General features: G+C 44.2%; 1 protein-coding gene across 3 annotated transcripts in view; it reads left to right on the forward strand.

The window, feature by feature from the left end:
• Positions 1–14,889, forward strand: part of TRPM8 (transient receptor potential cation channel subfamily M member 8) — a 131,002-nt gene that overhangs the window by 41,762 nt on the left and 74,351 nt on the right. For all 3 annotated transcript variants that reach the window (XM_048870005.2, XM_048870004.2, XM_048870006.2), the window contains exon 4: positions 12,699–12,855. In XM_048870005.2, the coding sequence (XP_048725962.1) occupies positions 12,699–12,855 (157 nt within the window). The remainder of the gene's footprint in view (positions 1–12,698; positions 12,856–14,889) is intronic.

A 14,889-nucleotide genomic window follows, 5' to 3' on the forward strand; every position in this document is an offset into this window, starting at 1 on the left:
CTGAGCTGGGAATCCATAGACTGAGAAATATTTGTCCCACAATACTTGAGCGACGGTGGTGTCCCTCTGATCACGTGTGGGATATGCCTGTGCATACCGTGTAAAAGGGTCAGTCACTACTAGAATGTTCCCAACATTCCTCTTGTCTACCTCTACAGACAAGAAATCAATGCATACCAATTCCAAAGGTTTGTTGTTGGTGATGTTCTTGAGATATGCAGCCCTCGTGGGCAGAGTTTTCCTTTGAACACATCAAGCGCAAGTCTCACATTTCCTGCGAACATCTTCAGCCATTCGGGGCCAATAGAACCTACTACGAATAAGTTCCAGGGTCCTCTCCATCCCTAAATGCCCAAAGTCATCATGCAGGGCCCTCATGGCCAGGGCTCTGTACTTTTTTGGCAGTACTAGTTGTGCTCGTTGTTTTTTGTAAAGGGTCGGTGGTCATTCGATGTAGCACTCCCTGAATCAGTTTTAGTTTGGTCCATTCTCTCAATAGTAGTTTACCCTCTGGGTTAGGTGGAACAACCGCAGCTGGGCTTCGCCCCTCCCTTTTGGCAAGTAGTGTATCACGAATGTCAATATCTTGCCACTGGGCTTCTTGCCAGTCAGCCGCATTGAGCATGGGCAAAGGAGATTGGTCCAATGCAATATCGTTCACTGAAGCAGAAGGCATGCATTCAGGGGGCAGGCCCAAAGCTTCTGCAACACATCCCTGAAGGCTCTCACGGGCCTCTGGCTCTCGGCGACTCACACTGCAAATAGCTCTCACTCCATCTGTGGGTATCACAGCAACTTCTGGAGCCTGTGGACGCCTGGACAATGCATCTGCATCTACATTGCTTCTCCCTGATCGGTACTGAATGCTGAACTCATAGCTAGCCAAGGCGACCACCCATCTCTGCCCTGTAGCATCCAGCTTAGCACTTGTTAACACATAAGTCAGTGGATTGTTGTCTGTCCACACCTGGAACTGAGCATCATACAAGTAGTCTCGAAATTTCTCAGTGATGGCCCATTTCAAGGCCAAGAATTCCAGCTTGTGGGTGGGATAGTGAGTTTCACTATCAGACAATCCTAGGCTGGCAAAGGCTACAGGTTTACGTTTGCCTTCCACTTCCTGGTATACGACTGCTCTCAGACCCTCCAAACTGGCATCAGTATGCAGGATAAATGGTTTGCTTGGGTCAGCAAAAACTAGGACTGGAGCATGAGTTAGGCAAGTTATGATTTCTCGAAAAGCCCTTTCACATCTCTCATCCCACCGTGGCCCAAATGGTTCAAAGGGGCCATAGTGTCTCTGCACAGGAGGCTTTGGGGACCTCCCCTTATTCTTGGTCTTAGATTTGTTCTTGCTGGACTGATGTCCCCTGGTAAGATCGTTCAGAGGCTTTACAATCATAGCATAGTTTTTCACAAATCTGCGGTAGTAGCCACTAAATCCAAGAAAGGTCTTGAGTTCTCTGTAGTTACTTGGATGTGGCCATGTTGTGAGTGCTTCTATTTTATCAGGATCAGTACTCACACCCTCTTGGGACACGATGTGACCCACATACTTCACTGAGGTTCTGCAGAACTGGCATTTGTCAATTGAAAGCTTCAGACCATAATCCTCCAACCTATCAAGCACTTTAAGAAGTCTTTCTCCATGCTCCTCTAAGGTTCTTCCAAACACAACCAGGTCATCCAAATAAACTAACATTTGCAGTAAATTCATGTCTCCCACAGCTTTCTCCATGAGACGTTGAAAGGTGGCAGGTGCTCCAGAAATCCCTTGGGGTATGCGTTCGAACTGATAAAACCCTAATGGGCAGATGAAGGCTGTCTTCTCCTTATCTTCTTCTCCCAGAGGGATCTGGTAGTATCCACTTCAAAGATCCAACACAGAGAACCACTGGCTTCCCAGCAAACAGTCTAAGGCATCTTGCACTTGAGGCATAGTGTACTGGTCGACCACAGTACGGCTGTTTAGGGTGCGGTAGTCAATACACATCCGGATTTTCCCATTCTTTTTACGGACTACCACAATGGGTGAGGCGTACGGACTGCGTGACTCTGTAATGATGCCATTCGCAGCCAGCTCCTGAAGATGATGTCACACATCTTCCATCTCAGAGAGAGCAATCTTCCTAGATCTCTCCTTGAAAGGTCGAGAGTCATGTAGTCTGATATTGTGCTCTACTCCTTTTGCACATCCCACATCCCCCTCATGCAGTGAGGACACCTTGGATCTTTCACAAAGATTCTTCATCAGACGATCTTTCCAGTCCTCAGACACTGGTGAATCTCCAAAGTCAAACTTTGCTGGGTCTATTGTCGGAACTTAGTTTCACACTGGGGTTTTACAATCGACTCAGGCTCAAAGAGGTCTGCTATCTTTTGTCCTTGCTTCACAACAACATCACGACTCGTTTCATTAGCAATCAGTATAGTCACCCTTTCCTGGGCTTCAGAGGTAGGGTTATGACTCCTTCAGGGAGCTCTCCTCCCATCGGCTGCTCTATCATTGCTAACATCCGTTTACTGCCTTTCAGCCAGGTACTCATGACAAGCACTTCTTGCTCTGTCCTTGCAGGCACTACTAAGGGGGTCGTGCCCACGTACTTCAGTGCCCCAAGCGGTAGCTCAGATGTGTCCCTTTTAGTGCTCTCAATTTTCCTATAGGCTTCAGCACAAAGCGTATGGATCATCAGGGTATTCAGGTACTGGTCCCCGGCCCGCCTTCTGCAGTAATCTGCGAGTACCTTGAAGAGACTGGAGTTGGTCCCTATCAGCACAGACACATCAGAGGTCCCTTTAGGGTCAGGGCATATTAGGGCAGCTGTGTCTACCTCTTCTCTTACCCCAGCAACCTCCTCTGGGAATTCCAGGTGCACTATGACATACCCTTGGTAGGGGTATTCATCCATGCTGAGACCACACAGGCCAAGGCCAGTCAGTGGCTGTATAGGCAGGTGCCTAAGCATCTGTTGGTAGAATGACTGAAATATAATAGTCACTTGAGATCCAGTGTCAAGCACTGCTTTACACTCCACCCCTTCAATCCTCACGGTGACCTCTGCTCGAGGCCCTATCAGTCCTGCGGGGATCCCAGCTGGACAGTCTTTTCTGGGGGAATCTTCAAATCCTGCAGACCTGGGGGGTCCCCGTCCCCAGACCCTCTGGCAGCTACCGGATCTCTCCCAACTGATCCTCAGCTTTCCATACACTAAGGAGGGGTTTTCTTCATTACGGCACTTTGCAGCACTGTGTCCATCCTGACCACATCAGTAGCAGAAGAACTGACCCTTCCCCCTTCGCCTGGGTGGGATGGTGGCTCTAAGTGTGGGCTTCTCAATCGCCACAGTTTGAGGCTTCTTATTCCTGGAAGTCTTAACTCGGTCAACGGTACTTTGCAGCTCAGCTATCCATTCCGTCAGGACCTGCATTTGTTGGTCAAGTTCCTCTCTGGTGCTCACCATTAGTACACTGGCCGTTTGCAGTGGTGTTGTGCTGGCTGGATCTGATGTTTGGGCTTCCCAAAACTCACTGGCAGCCTGCCTTTCTTCCTCCTCTCTGACCTCTTTTATCAGCTGGGAGTAACTTGGGGGATGTTCCTGTCGTTCTCTTAGCTGGAGATGAAGTAGAATCGGATTCTGATACTGAGTTCCTCTTACAATTTGAGGCAGTCTGGTCTGATCCATCTGCTCAGCCGTCACTGCTCCCCTCATGAAAGCTCTTTTGGCTTTTCCTTGGAAGGGAGGATGCCCTTCTTACACAAAATGTCGTTCCACTCTATCTGCATTAGGGTCCTGCATTTTGTCCCCGAAACTGCAGCAGCAGAGGCGCCTCCCTGGGGCCAGCCACAGGGCAAGTTCCCCCACCTACACTCAGCGCCCACGTGCTGCTCCTCTGTCCTACGAGTCCCCGGGAGCAGGAAACTGTGTAAGGCGGCGGGAGCGGCGGCTTCCGGGGTAGCATGATCTGAAGCTGACCGCCCCACAGCTCCATAGGCCTTCACTCCGCTCCGCCAGCCGCCCCACAAACTGCTTCGCTCGGCTCCACTCTGCAGCCCACAAGCAGCTCCTGCCGTCCTATGAACTGCTCTGCTCCGCGTCCCACAAGCAGCTCCCGCCGTCCTATGAACTGCTCCACCAGCCTGTCCAGAAGGCACTCCAGCCGCCCCACAAACTGCTCCACACTATATCTTCAGGCTCCCCCACTACTTAACACAACACTCAGTGATGTCAGCTCTTAGGTGAATTCAGCTTGTAGTAGGGGAGCCTCAGTGCTGGTGCACTATTAGCCCAAAGTGAGCTCAGCAGCCTGTAACTAGACTCCTAATGGAATCAAAATTAGCTCTGATATTCTACAGTGGAGAGAGGAGGAAGTGCAATTAGCATGTAAGGCCCTCACCAAGGGGCACATGCCACCAAGTATTAATACCTATCCCCAGCCTCTCTCAATTCACAGAGTTTTGGAACCCATGACCCTTGCCTAGCGAGTGCCACTTAGTTGATGGTGAGTCCCTCCATCATAACAAAAGGCCAAGTACAGTTCCAAGCACAGTTCCCATAATCAGGGTAATAACAATTTATTCTTCCTGCCCCAATAACAGAGACACTGGGGATCCCACAGCAGCCAAAGTGACCATTTGGGCAGCTATGGCCTCATTCTAGGCGGGGTGGGTGTGCCTGTGCAAATGAGATCGGTCCCTGAAGTTCTTTCCACAACTTGCCACACCTCACCACCAGATGTCAGGGTGGAGCTCATCCTGACACTGCTTACATCAGCAAATACTCTGAGCTTTGCTTTTTACGGGAGCGAGAGGTAGTGCTGGTTGAGAGCAACGTAATGAAGTAACAGTCAATGCCAGTGTTAAGGTTTTGGGGAACTGTCAGTGCACTTCTTCCTTGCGCACCCTCGTCTTCTAAGTCTCACTGTTGCCTTCCATAAATGCCTTCAATCTTTTTCTTTTCTCCCCTTCTCTAGTCCTCTTCCCTGTGTTCTGGTCATGGTCCGGGGGAGGCCTGATACAGCTCTGGTTATGCTTAAGAGGTTGGAATAGCAGATTTTACTCCAACCTCCAACACTCTGGCTGGGAAGAGAGAGCAGGCCTCCAGTCTAGTCTACTCTGGGAAGTGAGTCTGATAAATGCACTCAAAGAGCAAGCCACACAATCCCACTTTAAAGTTGGGATGGTCATGCAAATGGGGGGCGCACCCTGCCAGCAGGCATCTTCCCTCCCCATCAGCAGATTCCATGGCTCCCAAATGCCAGTTTTGCATACAACTAGCTGGATAGCATAGACATGGGGACAGAAGTGCTCATGGCTAGCACAGAAGCTTCTCCTTGGTATTCCGAATTTAAACTGATGCAACAAGGATGAAGAAACAGGGATCAAGGGACAAGGCATATCCAGAGCCCTAATGATTGGCTGGGTGTTGCTGAATGTCCCAACATCAAGTGCTATGGGAAATAATACATTCAGTTGTCATGTTGTCTGGGTCAGATGTACCATTATTTTACTGGCAAGCATCCCACTGAAGTGAATGGGGTCTAGTGGGATTGATGTGAGGTGGCATATTATTTTTATTATTATTTGTATTACCATAGCACTGTGCTGGGTGCTGTATAAATCCAGAACAAAAAGACGGTCCTTGCCTCAAAGAGCTGACACTCAAAGTCTAAAACAAGAGACAACAGATGGATACAGACAGAAAGGGGAGTACAAGGAAACGCTGAGACAGTATTGGTCAGTATGATAGGCAGTGGTCTCAGCACACCTGTGGCCTAGCTGTTTTAAAGTTTTTGTAGGTATCACAGAAATGGAGAGTTTAAGAGGGTTTTGAAGGCGGATAATGAGATAGCTTTGTGGGTGTTGATGCTTGGGAGGAGCTCCCCAAGAGGGGCAGCATGGGGGAAAGCATGAAGGTGCTTGTTTGAAAACTCAACAAGCAGGTGGTGAAGGCTGGTATCATGGGCCAATCAGAGATGGTGGTCAACATCTCAATAGTGGATGAGAGATAAGAGAGAGGGTGGGGATGGGCCTTGAAAGTGAGGGTGAGCTACTGTTCAATGTGATAGTGAAGAGGGAGCCAGTGGAGGGATGCAAAGAGAGGGGTGATATGGTCAAAGCGACAGGCTAGGAAAATGATCTTGGCAGCAGGATTCTGAATGGATATGAATGGGGCAAGACTGCATTTGTCAAGGCCAAAGAGAAGATGGTTGCAGTAATTGAGACACGAGCTGAAAAGAGCCTCAATAAAAGAATCTTTCATCCCCAGTAGGATTCGGGCACTCTTTACACTGTATGTTTAGAGGGAACTAAGTTACTAGAGAAATTCAACAACTCTCAGGAATTTCATAGGTTCCAAGACCAGAAGGGACTATTATGATGATCTAGTCTGGCATCCTGTATAACACAGGCCAGAGAATTTCCCCAAAATAATTCCTAGAGCACATCATGTAGAAAAACATCTAATCTTGATTTAAAGATTGTCAGTGAGAGAGAATCCACCATGACCCCTGGTAAATTTGTTCCAATGGTTAATCACTCTCATTGTTAAAAATGTACACCTTGTTTCCAGTCTGAATTTGTCTATCTTCATCTTCCAGCCATTGGATTGTGTTATACTATTCTCTGTTAGACTGAAGAGCCCATTATCAAATATTTGTTCCTCATGTAGATACTTATAGACTGTAATCAAGTTACCCCTTAAACCTTCTTTTTTTGTTAAGTGCTAAATAGATTGAACTCCTTGCATCTGTCACTAAAAGGCATGTTTTCAAATCCTTTAATCACTCTCATGGCTCTTCTCTGAACCTTCTTCAATTTATCAACCTCCTTTTTGAATTGTGGACACCAGAACTGGGTACAGCATTACAGCAGCGAGGTCACCAGTACTAAATACAGAGTTAAAATAACCTCTCTGCTCCTACTAGTGATTCCTCTGTTTAAGCATCTGAGATTCTTATTAGCCCTTTGGGCCACAGTGTTGTGTTGGGAGCTCGTGTTCAGCAGATTTTCCATCATGTTCCTCCTCAAATCTTTTTCAGAGTCACTGCTTCTCAGGGTAGAGTCCCCTATCCTCTAAATGTGGCCTATGTTCTTTGTTCTGAGATGTTTACATTTATATTTAGCCATATTAAAATACACCATTGTTTGCTTGTGTCCAGTTCACCAAGCAATCCAGATTACTCTGTCAGTGACCTGTCACCATCATTATCTACCACTCTCTGAATTTTAGTGTCATTTGCCAACTTCATAAGTGATGATTTTATGTTCTCTTCTAGGTCATTGATAAAAACGTTAAATAGCATAGGACCAAGAATCGATCTCTGTAGGACCCCACAAGAAACACACCCATAGGATCATGATTCCCCATTTACAATTACATTTTCAGACCTATCAGTAAGGCTGCTTTTAACCCATGTAATTGGTGCCATATGAATTCTATATCATTTTAACTTTTTAATCAAAATGTCATGCAGTAGCAAGTCAAGTGCCTGACAGAAGTCTAAGTATATCACATCAACTTTATTACCTTTATCAACTACACTTGTAATCACACGAAAAAGGATATCGAATTAGTTTGACAGGATCTATTTTGCATAAACCCATGTTGATTGATTGGTGTTACTATCCTTTAATTGATTATTAATCTAATCCTGCATCAGCTGCTCTACTATCTTGCCTGGAATCAATGTCAAACTGAGAGGCCTATAATTACCTGGCCATCCCATTTACACTAGTTAAATATTGCCACAACATTAGCTTTCTTTCAGTCTTCTGAAACTTCCCTGGTATTCCAAGGCTAATTGAAAATCAATCTTAACAGTCTAGCAAGCTCATCAGCCAACTCTTTTAAAACTCTTGGGTGCAAGGTATCCAGACCTACTGATTTTAAAATGTCAGACGTTAGTAGGGTGACCAGATAGCAAGTGTGAAAAATTGGGATGGGAGTTGGGGGTGATAGGTGCCTATGTAAGACAAAGCCCCAAATATCGGGACTATCCCTATAAAATCAGGACATCTGGTCACCCTAGACTTTAGGAGTTTCTGCTTAACCTCCTCCTGAGATACTAGTGGAATGGAAAGAGTGTTATCATCACCCTCATCATGATATGACTCCATCATCTGTTTTTTCCTCTCAAACACAGACTTGAACACGTCTGCCTTTGCTGCATTTGTAATGATAATTCGGTTATTTCCATCTAGTAATGGATCAAAACTACTGTCAGGAAACTTCTTGTTCCTAATATACTTTAAAATCTCCTTCTTATTGTCCTTTACTGTGCTGGCCATAGAATTCTCCTTGTGTCCCTTTGGTTCCCTTTTTCTACAATTGCTAGCTTCTGATTTATATTCATTACTATTAATTTATCCTTTCTTCCATATGTTACATTTTTATAGCTGCCTTTATTTTCCCTCTATACCAGGTAGTTTTTTTTAACCAATATGGCTGCCTTCCTTGGTTATGGCTTTTCGGGCATCTAGTAAAGTGTTCTTAATCAATTCCCACCTATCATTCACATTCTTCTGATTACATTTTTCCTCCCAGCTGAGCTGGCTTATAATTGTTTTCAGCTTGGTGAAAGTGGTACCTCAGCTACAGTTGATTTGTTTAGCTCTGTGATCAATTCCTCTTTATCTGTCAAAGCAACATCTAATATAGAATTCTGCCATGGTGGTTGCAATACTTTTTGAGTTAGGTAGTTGTCACTTCTAATATTTAGAAATTGCAAGGATATTTTAATACTGGCAACACGAGATCTACAGTGTATTGAATTGAAGCCCCCATGATAACACAGCTTTCCCCCACCCCCCACATTATGGGTAGGTGCATAGAATGTAGCTGCATCACTTCATGAAAGCATGGGGCCTGGCCTACACAGTTCTTTGTACCAGTTTAACTCTTTGTTAGGGCTGTGGACTTTTTTAATGCTGAAATGGTTAAATCGATAATCCCCCTGGCGTGGATCCAGTCACACCAGTATAAAGGTGCTCATATTGGTGTAGTTTATTCCCACACATTTACAAGAGTGAGCCATAACAATATAAGCATCTGCATACTGGTATAATTGTGCCCACCCTAGAGGGTAGTAATGCTTTAGCTATGCCAGTATCTAAATCAGTACAATTAAAGCAGCACAAACATGAGAGTAGGTAAGAAATTTAGGTCAGGATCTATTTGCCCAAGCTGATATTTGGACAGGACTCCAGGGAAAATTAATACCTTATGTGCGTAAAAACTAAACTTGTCAAGGCCTGCTGGATGTTTTTAAGCACCGTGACTTTGTCAGGATTTTGGCTTTACATCTCACCTAAAGGCAAACTAGAAATGAAGGAAACTGGTTAATAACTGATACCGCAACAAAACCCAACTGTTGCATGTCTGAGGACTGCACGCTCCCTTTCGGCACAGGCGCCTCTCCTCTCACATATAAACTGCGGCATGCTTCCCACAACCTCAGAGAAGCCCTTTGTTGGAGTTCTGTAGGGATCCAGCTTTGAGGAAGGGTGGAAAAAGGACAGTGAGCTGATTCTCATCAGATTCTCCCCCCACAAATCCAGGAGGAAAATATCAGACATTGCCGCAGCATTTCCATTCTGTAGAGCCCACCACCATCCTCTCCTTTTAGGAGGGATAGGTGTGGTTAGCTGCCATGTTCAATCCCAGAGAGGGCTGTGCCTGCTTGGTGAGAGAACACATCATATATTGTTGTCTTTCATCAGAGTTCCCAATTAACACATCAGCACTTTATATTCCTAGAGAATTTATGAAGCATTCTTTTAGAGTGTTGGAAAACCTGGGTTCATAAAGCCTTTTCCCCTTCTTTATTTCAACTTTCCTATTTGCACTGAGCTGCTCTTCTGAAGGCAGTCAGTGCCGTGTTCTGATAGGGTCAGAAGGGAAAGGAATATATGACATATTCTTGTCCATAATCATCTCCTGAGAGAACTTCTCAGAGACCTTGCAGATAATCAGGGATGTGAACACTCTTATAAACTTACGGCTATAGATGGCCAGACCACTGTAGGTATCTTCTTGAGTACAGCACAAAAATGGAGGTTGGAGTCCAGCTGGGTTGCATTCCATTAGCTTCATGCCCATACCGACTCACCCTAAGGGCTACTTCCAACAGTCCAAAACCGTTCTGTTTGGATGGTGTTGGATCAAGTGTCTCTTCCAAATCTTTGGCTTATGCAGGACAACATCAAAACCTTACCAGCTTATTTGTCTGGAGTACACTTAAATTTCTTGAGTAAGAGAACTAATTAATATTCATGAACTGCAGTGTTGCTGAGAAGCATATTAGAATCCTCTCATTAAAGAGACTTGCTCTGAGCTATATCCTCTAAAGCAGTGGTGGGCAGCCCGTGGGCTGCAAGCGGCCGATCAGGATAATCTGATTGAGGGCCATGAGACATTTTGCTGACACTGACTGTCTGCAGGCACGGCCCCCCCGCAGCTCCCATTGGCTGCGGTTTGCCGTTCCTGTCTCAGATTACGGGTCAAACCTAAAGACCTGGGCAATTGTTCATGTCTTCACTTTAAAGTCTGTTTGGTCTGTTGCCTTTGTACTTCACAATGATATATGGTGGGATGCCACTATTACATGATCTGGCATTTACTTTTTGATTTTTCAAAGATATAATTAGCACCAGATGAGCACCTGTGTCATGCTGTTTAGCATTATGAATAGAGTTCACAGCCTGCACCCCCACCACAGCAATTCATATATCTTACTTCAGAGAAAAAAGGTTTTAGCCGGTCAGTTCCACACTTATTAACAGCCTTTGTGTACCCCATAACACCTTGGGACCAATTTCTGCATCATCCACCCCTAAATTTCAAGGCAATGTGAATATATTCTGTTACCAAGAAAAGTGCTTCATTCCCAGCTCTGTCTCCCCTCCCACCACCCACACATCGCTATCCAACCACCTATTCAACCCATTGTTGAAAATATTTATGGGCCAAAAATTTCTGATGATTTTTGACAGTGACTATTTCTAAGGATGGGTTTTCCCTCTATACTGTAAGCAGCCCATTTTCACTCTCTGCAATATTGTCCAGGTAACCCAGCTCAGAACCCGCATCCTCATCCAGAGAAAGGGGTTAGTAGTTAGCTTCAATGGCTCAGGTACCTCATCTCAGTAGCCTTCACTTCCAGCTCCTTTGGCTGCAAGCCGGACTCCAACTTTAGCTCCATAAACCCTATTGCTTGGTACCATGAACCCGTGCAAGAAGCCTGCAGTGTATCATAGAATATCAGGATTAGAAGGGACCTCAGGAGGTCATCTAGTCCAACCCCTGCTCAAAACAGGACCAATCCCCAATTTTTGCCCCAGATCCCTAAATGACCCCCTCAAGGATTGAACTCAAAACCCTAGGTTTAGCAGGCCAATGCTCAAACCACTGAGCTATCCCTCCCGCAGTGTAATCCAATAACACTGCCTTGTGAGGAAAGTTGGAGAGCAAGAGGCAGATATTGGGCTGTTCTCTGTCTGTAACAAAATGCTGGGCTCTTGGCTGCAGCTGCAGCAAAATGGCCAAATCTGTGGCAGAATTGCTGAATCCCATACATCTTAGAAAACACCAGAGTTCATGAAGACTCGAGTAAAATGAATGGAGCTGGTCACACCCTTTGGAGTTACTGTTTAAAGCTTTCTGCAGACTCAGGTGGGTGCCACGTGCATTGCATTGATTTACTGCATTGAATTGATTTCCTGTTCTATGTTTTCAAGGTTATCTTCACAAGCATAAGAAAAAGGAAAATTTTTCTTTTATTAAAAGCAAAGCTGAGATTCTGGAGCGCAGTTCTGTGGCATGATGTAAATTGGGTGGTGGTGGAACACCTGGTGCCTGTGTATAGGGCTTATCTCAAGAGAAGTCACATACTGTAACTTTTATATGTTCTTTCAATCTATCTGGGTGGTGGATACCAAGACATGTTGAGATGATCCTGGGATGTAGTCATTGGGAGTCCCCAAGTCATAGGCTTCAGATAGTGAAGTTAAGATAGTTAAGTTCAAGTTGGCATCATCTGACTCATGGCAGGATTTAGTCTAGAAGCAAATGTTATGGTGTTAGCACATTAAGATGGAAACCATCCGAAAGGCCCTAATAAACTGAGCTTCAATCTGGCTAAAGCAGAGCAAAAGGGAGAGGGATTTGAAAATCCCTCATTGTCTAAACAAGAAACAGGTCAGAGCCCCTCTAATATGGAGCAGAGTAGGTGTTGACACGTGTTTGATTTTGTACATACACAAGCTGAGGTCTTTCTGCAATGTTACAGAGTTAGAACACAAAATATACTTTTTGTTTGTTGGATAGGCCCATGACACGAATACTTGAAAATATGTGTTAGCACCTGAGTTTTAGTTTTCTTCAGTCTTCCCCACTTGCTTAGACCTCAGCTATAGATGTTACATTTCACCTTGGGCCTTGTGCATCTTTCTGTCCAAGCACCATAACTTGTTCAAGAATAAAACTTTAAATTCCCATTTAGAAGTATCCTATTTATTCAAGCATAAGTTGTAACATTATAGTTGAATGATGTCCAGCCAACCTACTTGCCAAATACATGTGGAAAAACTGCTCACCAGTCTTAGTTGTCATTATGCTATCAATCACTGAAAGAGAAGAGTATTAGTTTTCTGGGCAAAATATATTAATCTGTTTCTTTTTTCTATTCACTTTTCTTGGCAGGGACAACTTGTGTAAGTGTGGGTATTCCAAAAGCCAACATATAGAGGGGACGCAGGTAAATAACACTGAGAAATGGAGTTATAGGAAACACACAAAGGAACTTCCCACTGATGCTTTTGGTGACATTCAGTTTGAAAATCTTGGGAAAAGAGGGAAGGTGAGTAACTGCTGAGCTGCCACTGGGTATTTTAACTCCAGCCTATCCATAAATGGCTTCTGTCCTGTGGCTTTTTGCATTTGCCTTTATGAAATAAATTCAGAATAATTAAAAAGAAGCCAAAACAATCAAAAGGGGAAAAAAAGGCTTAGATTTTTCAAACACAAGGAACTTAAATTTAGGTACCTAAATAAGCAATCTGATTTTTCCAAGCATTCTAAGCCCGCAATATCTTCCACTGAAGTCAGTGAGAACTGCTGGGTGCTGAGCAATTTGGAAAATGGCAACTTATTTAAAGTTTAACAGAGGTGTTAAAATTGACCTGTTTTAATGGAAAATAGTCCAATAGGGTTGGAAAATAGGGTTAAATGTGCTTTTTGGAGAAAAAATTGTTTTTCTGAAATTATATGAACTGAAATTATTTTTGGAAAAAAAACACTGGTTTTGAAATTCTTGTTTTTTCCAACTGGAGAAAGTTGGGGAAACAGTCACAAATGAATTTTCCCCCACTTTACCACATTTTTAACCACTCCCTACCACATGCACACATTTTCAAGTGGGTAAAAACCTTAAAAGAAACCCAAAAAATTCAAAAATCGAAATGAAAAATTTCATTTAGAAACAAAATGGTTTTGAAATGAAATTGTTTTCATCCAATTTCAAATGCAAAAATTCTGTGGAATACTGAAAAAAGTTGGGTTGAAAAATTTCAACTGGGATTTTTTTCTTGCAAAGTTTCTTGCAGGGAAAATTCTCATTTTTCACACAGCTCAATATGGATTTAGGAGACTTTTGGATGATCTTATGCCCAGTTTTAAATGTTCAGATGGCCATATTTGAAGACCCCGTAGCATCTTAATAAAAAAAAAAAAGAAAAACTTATTTTTGTTCTGAGATGTTCAGGAGCATTGCTTGGTTTGTTCACTGAGGTCATTAACATCCTGGCATATAATACAATCAGTCCTAGCTTTATGCACAACTGAAAAAGGAACAAAAGAATTGTAAGTGAAGAGAGGAAGTCTGTTTTGAGTGATAGCTGGAGATGCCATATTGTAAAGAACCAGATTATGGTACTTAGAATAAGTGTTTAAAGGGGGCTATATGAAAAAATGGAAGTGCCCACCATGGTCACTGTTAAAATGGAGCTATGGGCACATAAAATTGATTGTCTTAAGCATGTTATCTGAACTGCAGGGCAGCTGGAGGGGAGCAGGTTCTGCTTGTTCTCCACACCTTCCTATGATCTGTTATATAAATGTGATCCAACACTTGTAAAGCAAGGTGCATACATTCAAGTCTTCAAGTTCTGGTTCTCTTGCTAATCAATAATGGGCCTGATCCCTGGTGTACCTGTGAAGGGGACCCTTAGCGTGCAGATCTGTGTGTGAGTTGGCACCTGCCTTCTGACAGCTTCCCCCATTACACATTCAGCGCTTGTGTTGTCCAGAGGTGGGTGCTATGTAGTGGGGTAAAGGGTGAGCAGTGGCTGAAGTGGCTTGGGGAGAAAAGGTGGGTCAGGCCAGGGCTGAGAAGAGATGCACATCATCCTTTCATATATCAGGCAGAGATCAGGGCAGGACAATAATACATCCCTCAGTGGCATTGGTCCCTTGTGCACTGTGGTTCCCCTTTAAGGAGGTTCCCAGGGTGGCCACCAGCTGCAGAAGACATCAGTCTCTCCAGTATCCTCAGGGTATGCAGGGAGGTTTGTGGATGGTCCTGGCCTCCTACTAATCCTCCATATTTCTTGGAGTTTGGAGGCTGGTTCCATGGCCTATTCTATGTGTGATAAATGATGACATTAAAGTCTCCAGGGGTGTGTTCCTGTGGGGATCAGTTGATGTTGGGCTAGATTTTTTTTCAAATGCACAAGTAGATTTAGGGGCCTAAGTGCCCCTTGGGAGTTAATGGAATTCAGTGCCATTTGTGCTTTTGAAAATCTATTTCCTTGCTTTGTAGTACTCCAAACAGAATTAACAAAGTAGTGCAATTGTCTGGGATATGAGTTCTACACCTATAAGTTGGTTGGAACAG

Source organism: Caretta caretta, chromosome 11 (genome assembly GCF_965140235.1).
Source record: "Caretta caretta isolate rCarCar2 chromosome 11, rCarCar1.hap1, whole genome shotgun sequence".
NCBI classification, from domain to species: Eukaryota; Metazoa; Chordata; order Testudines; family Cheloniidae; genus Caretta; species Caretta caretta.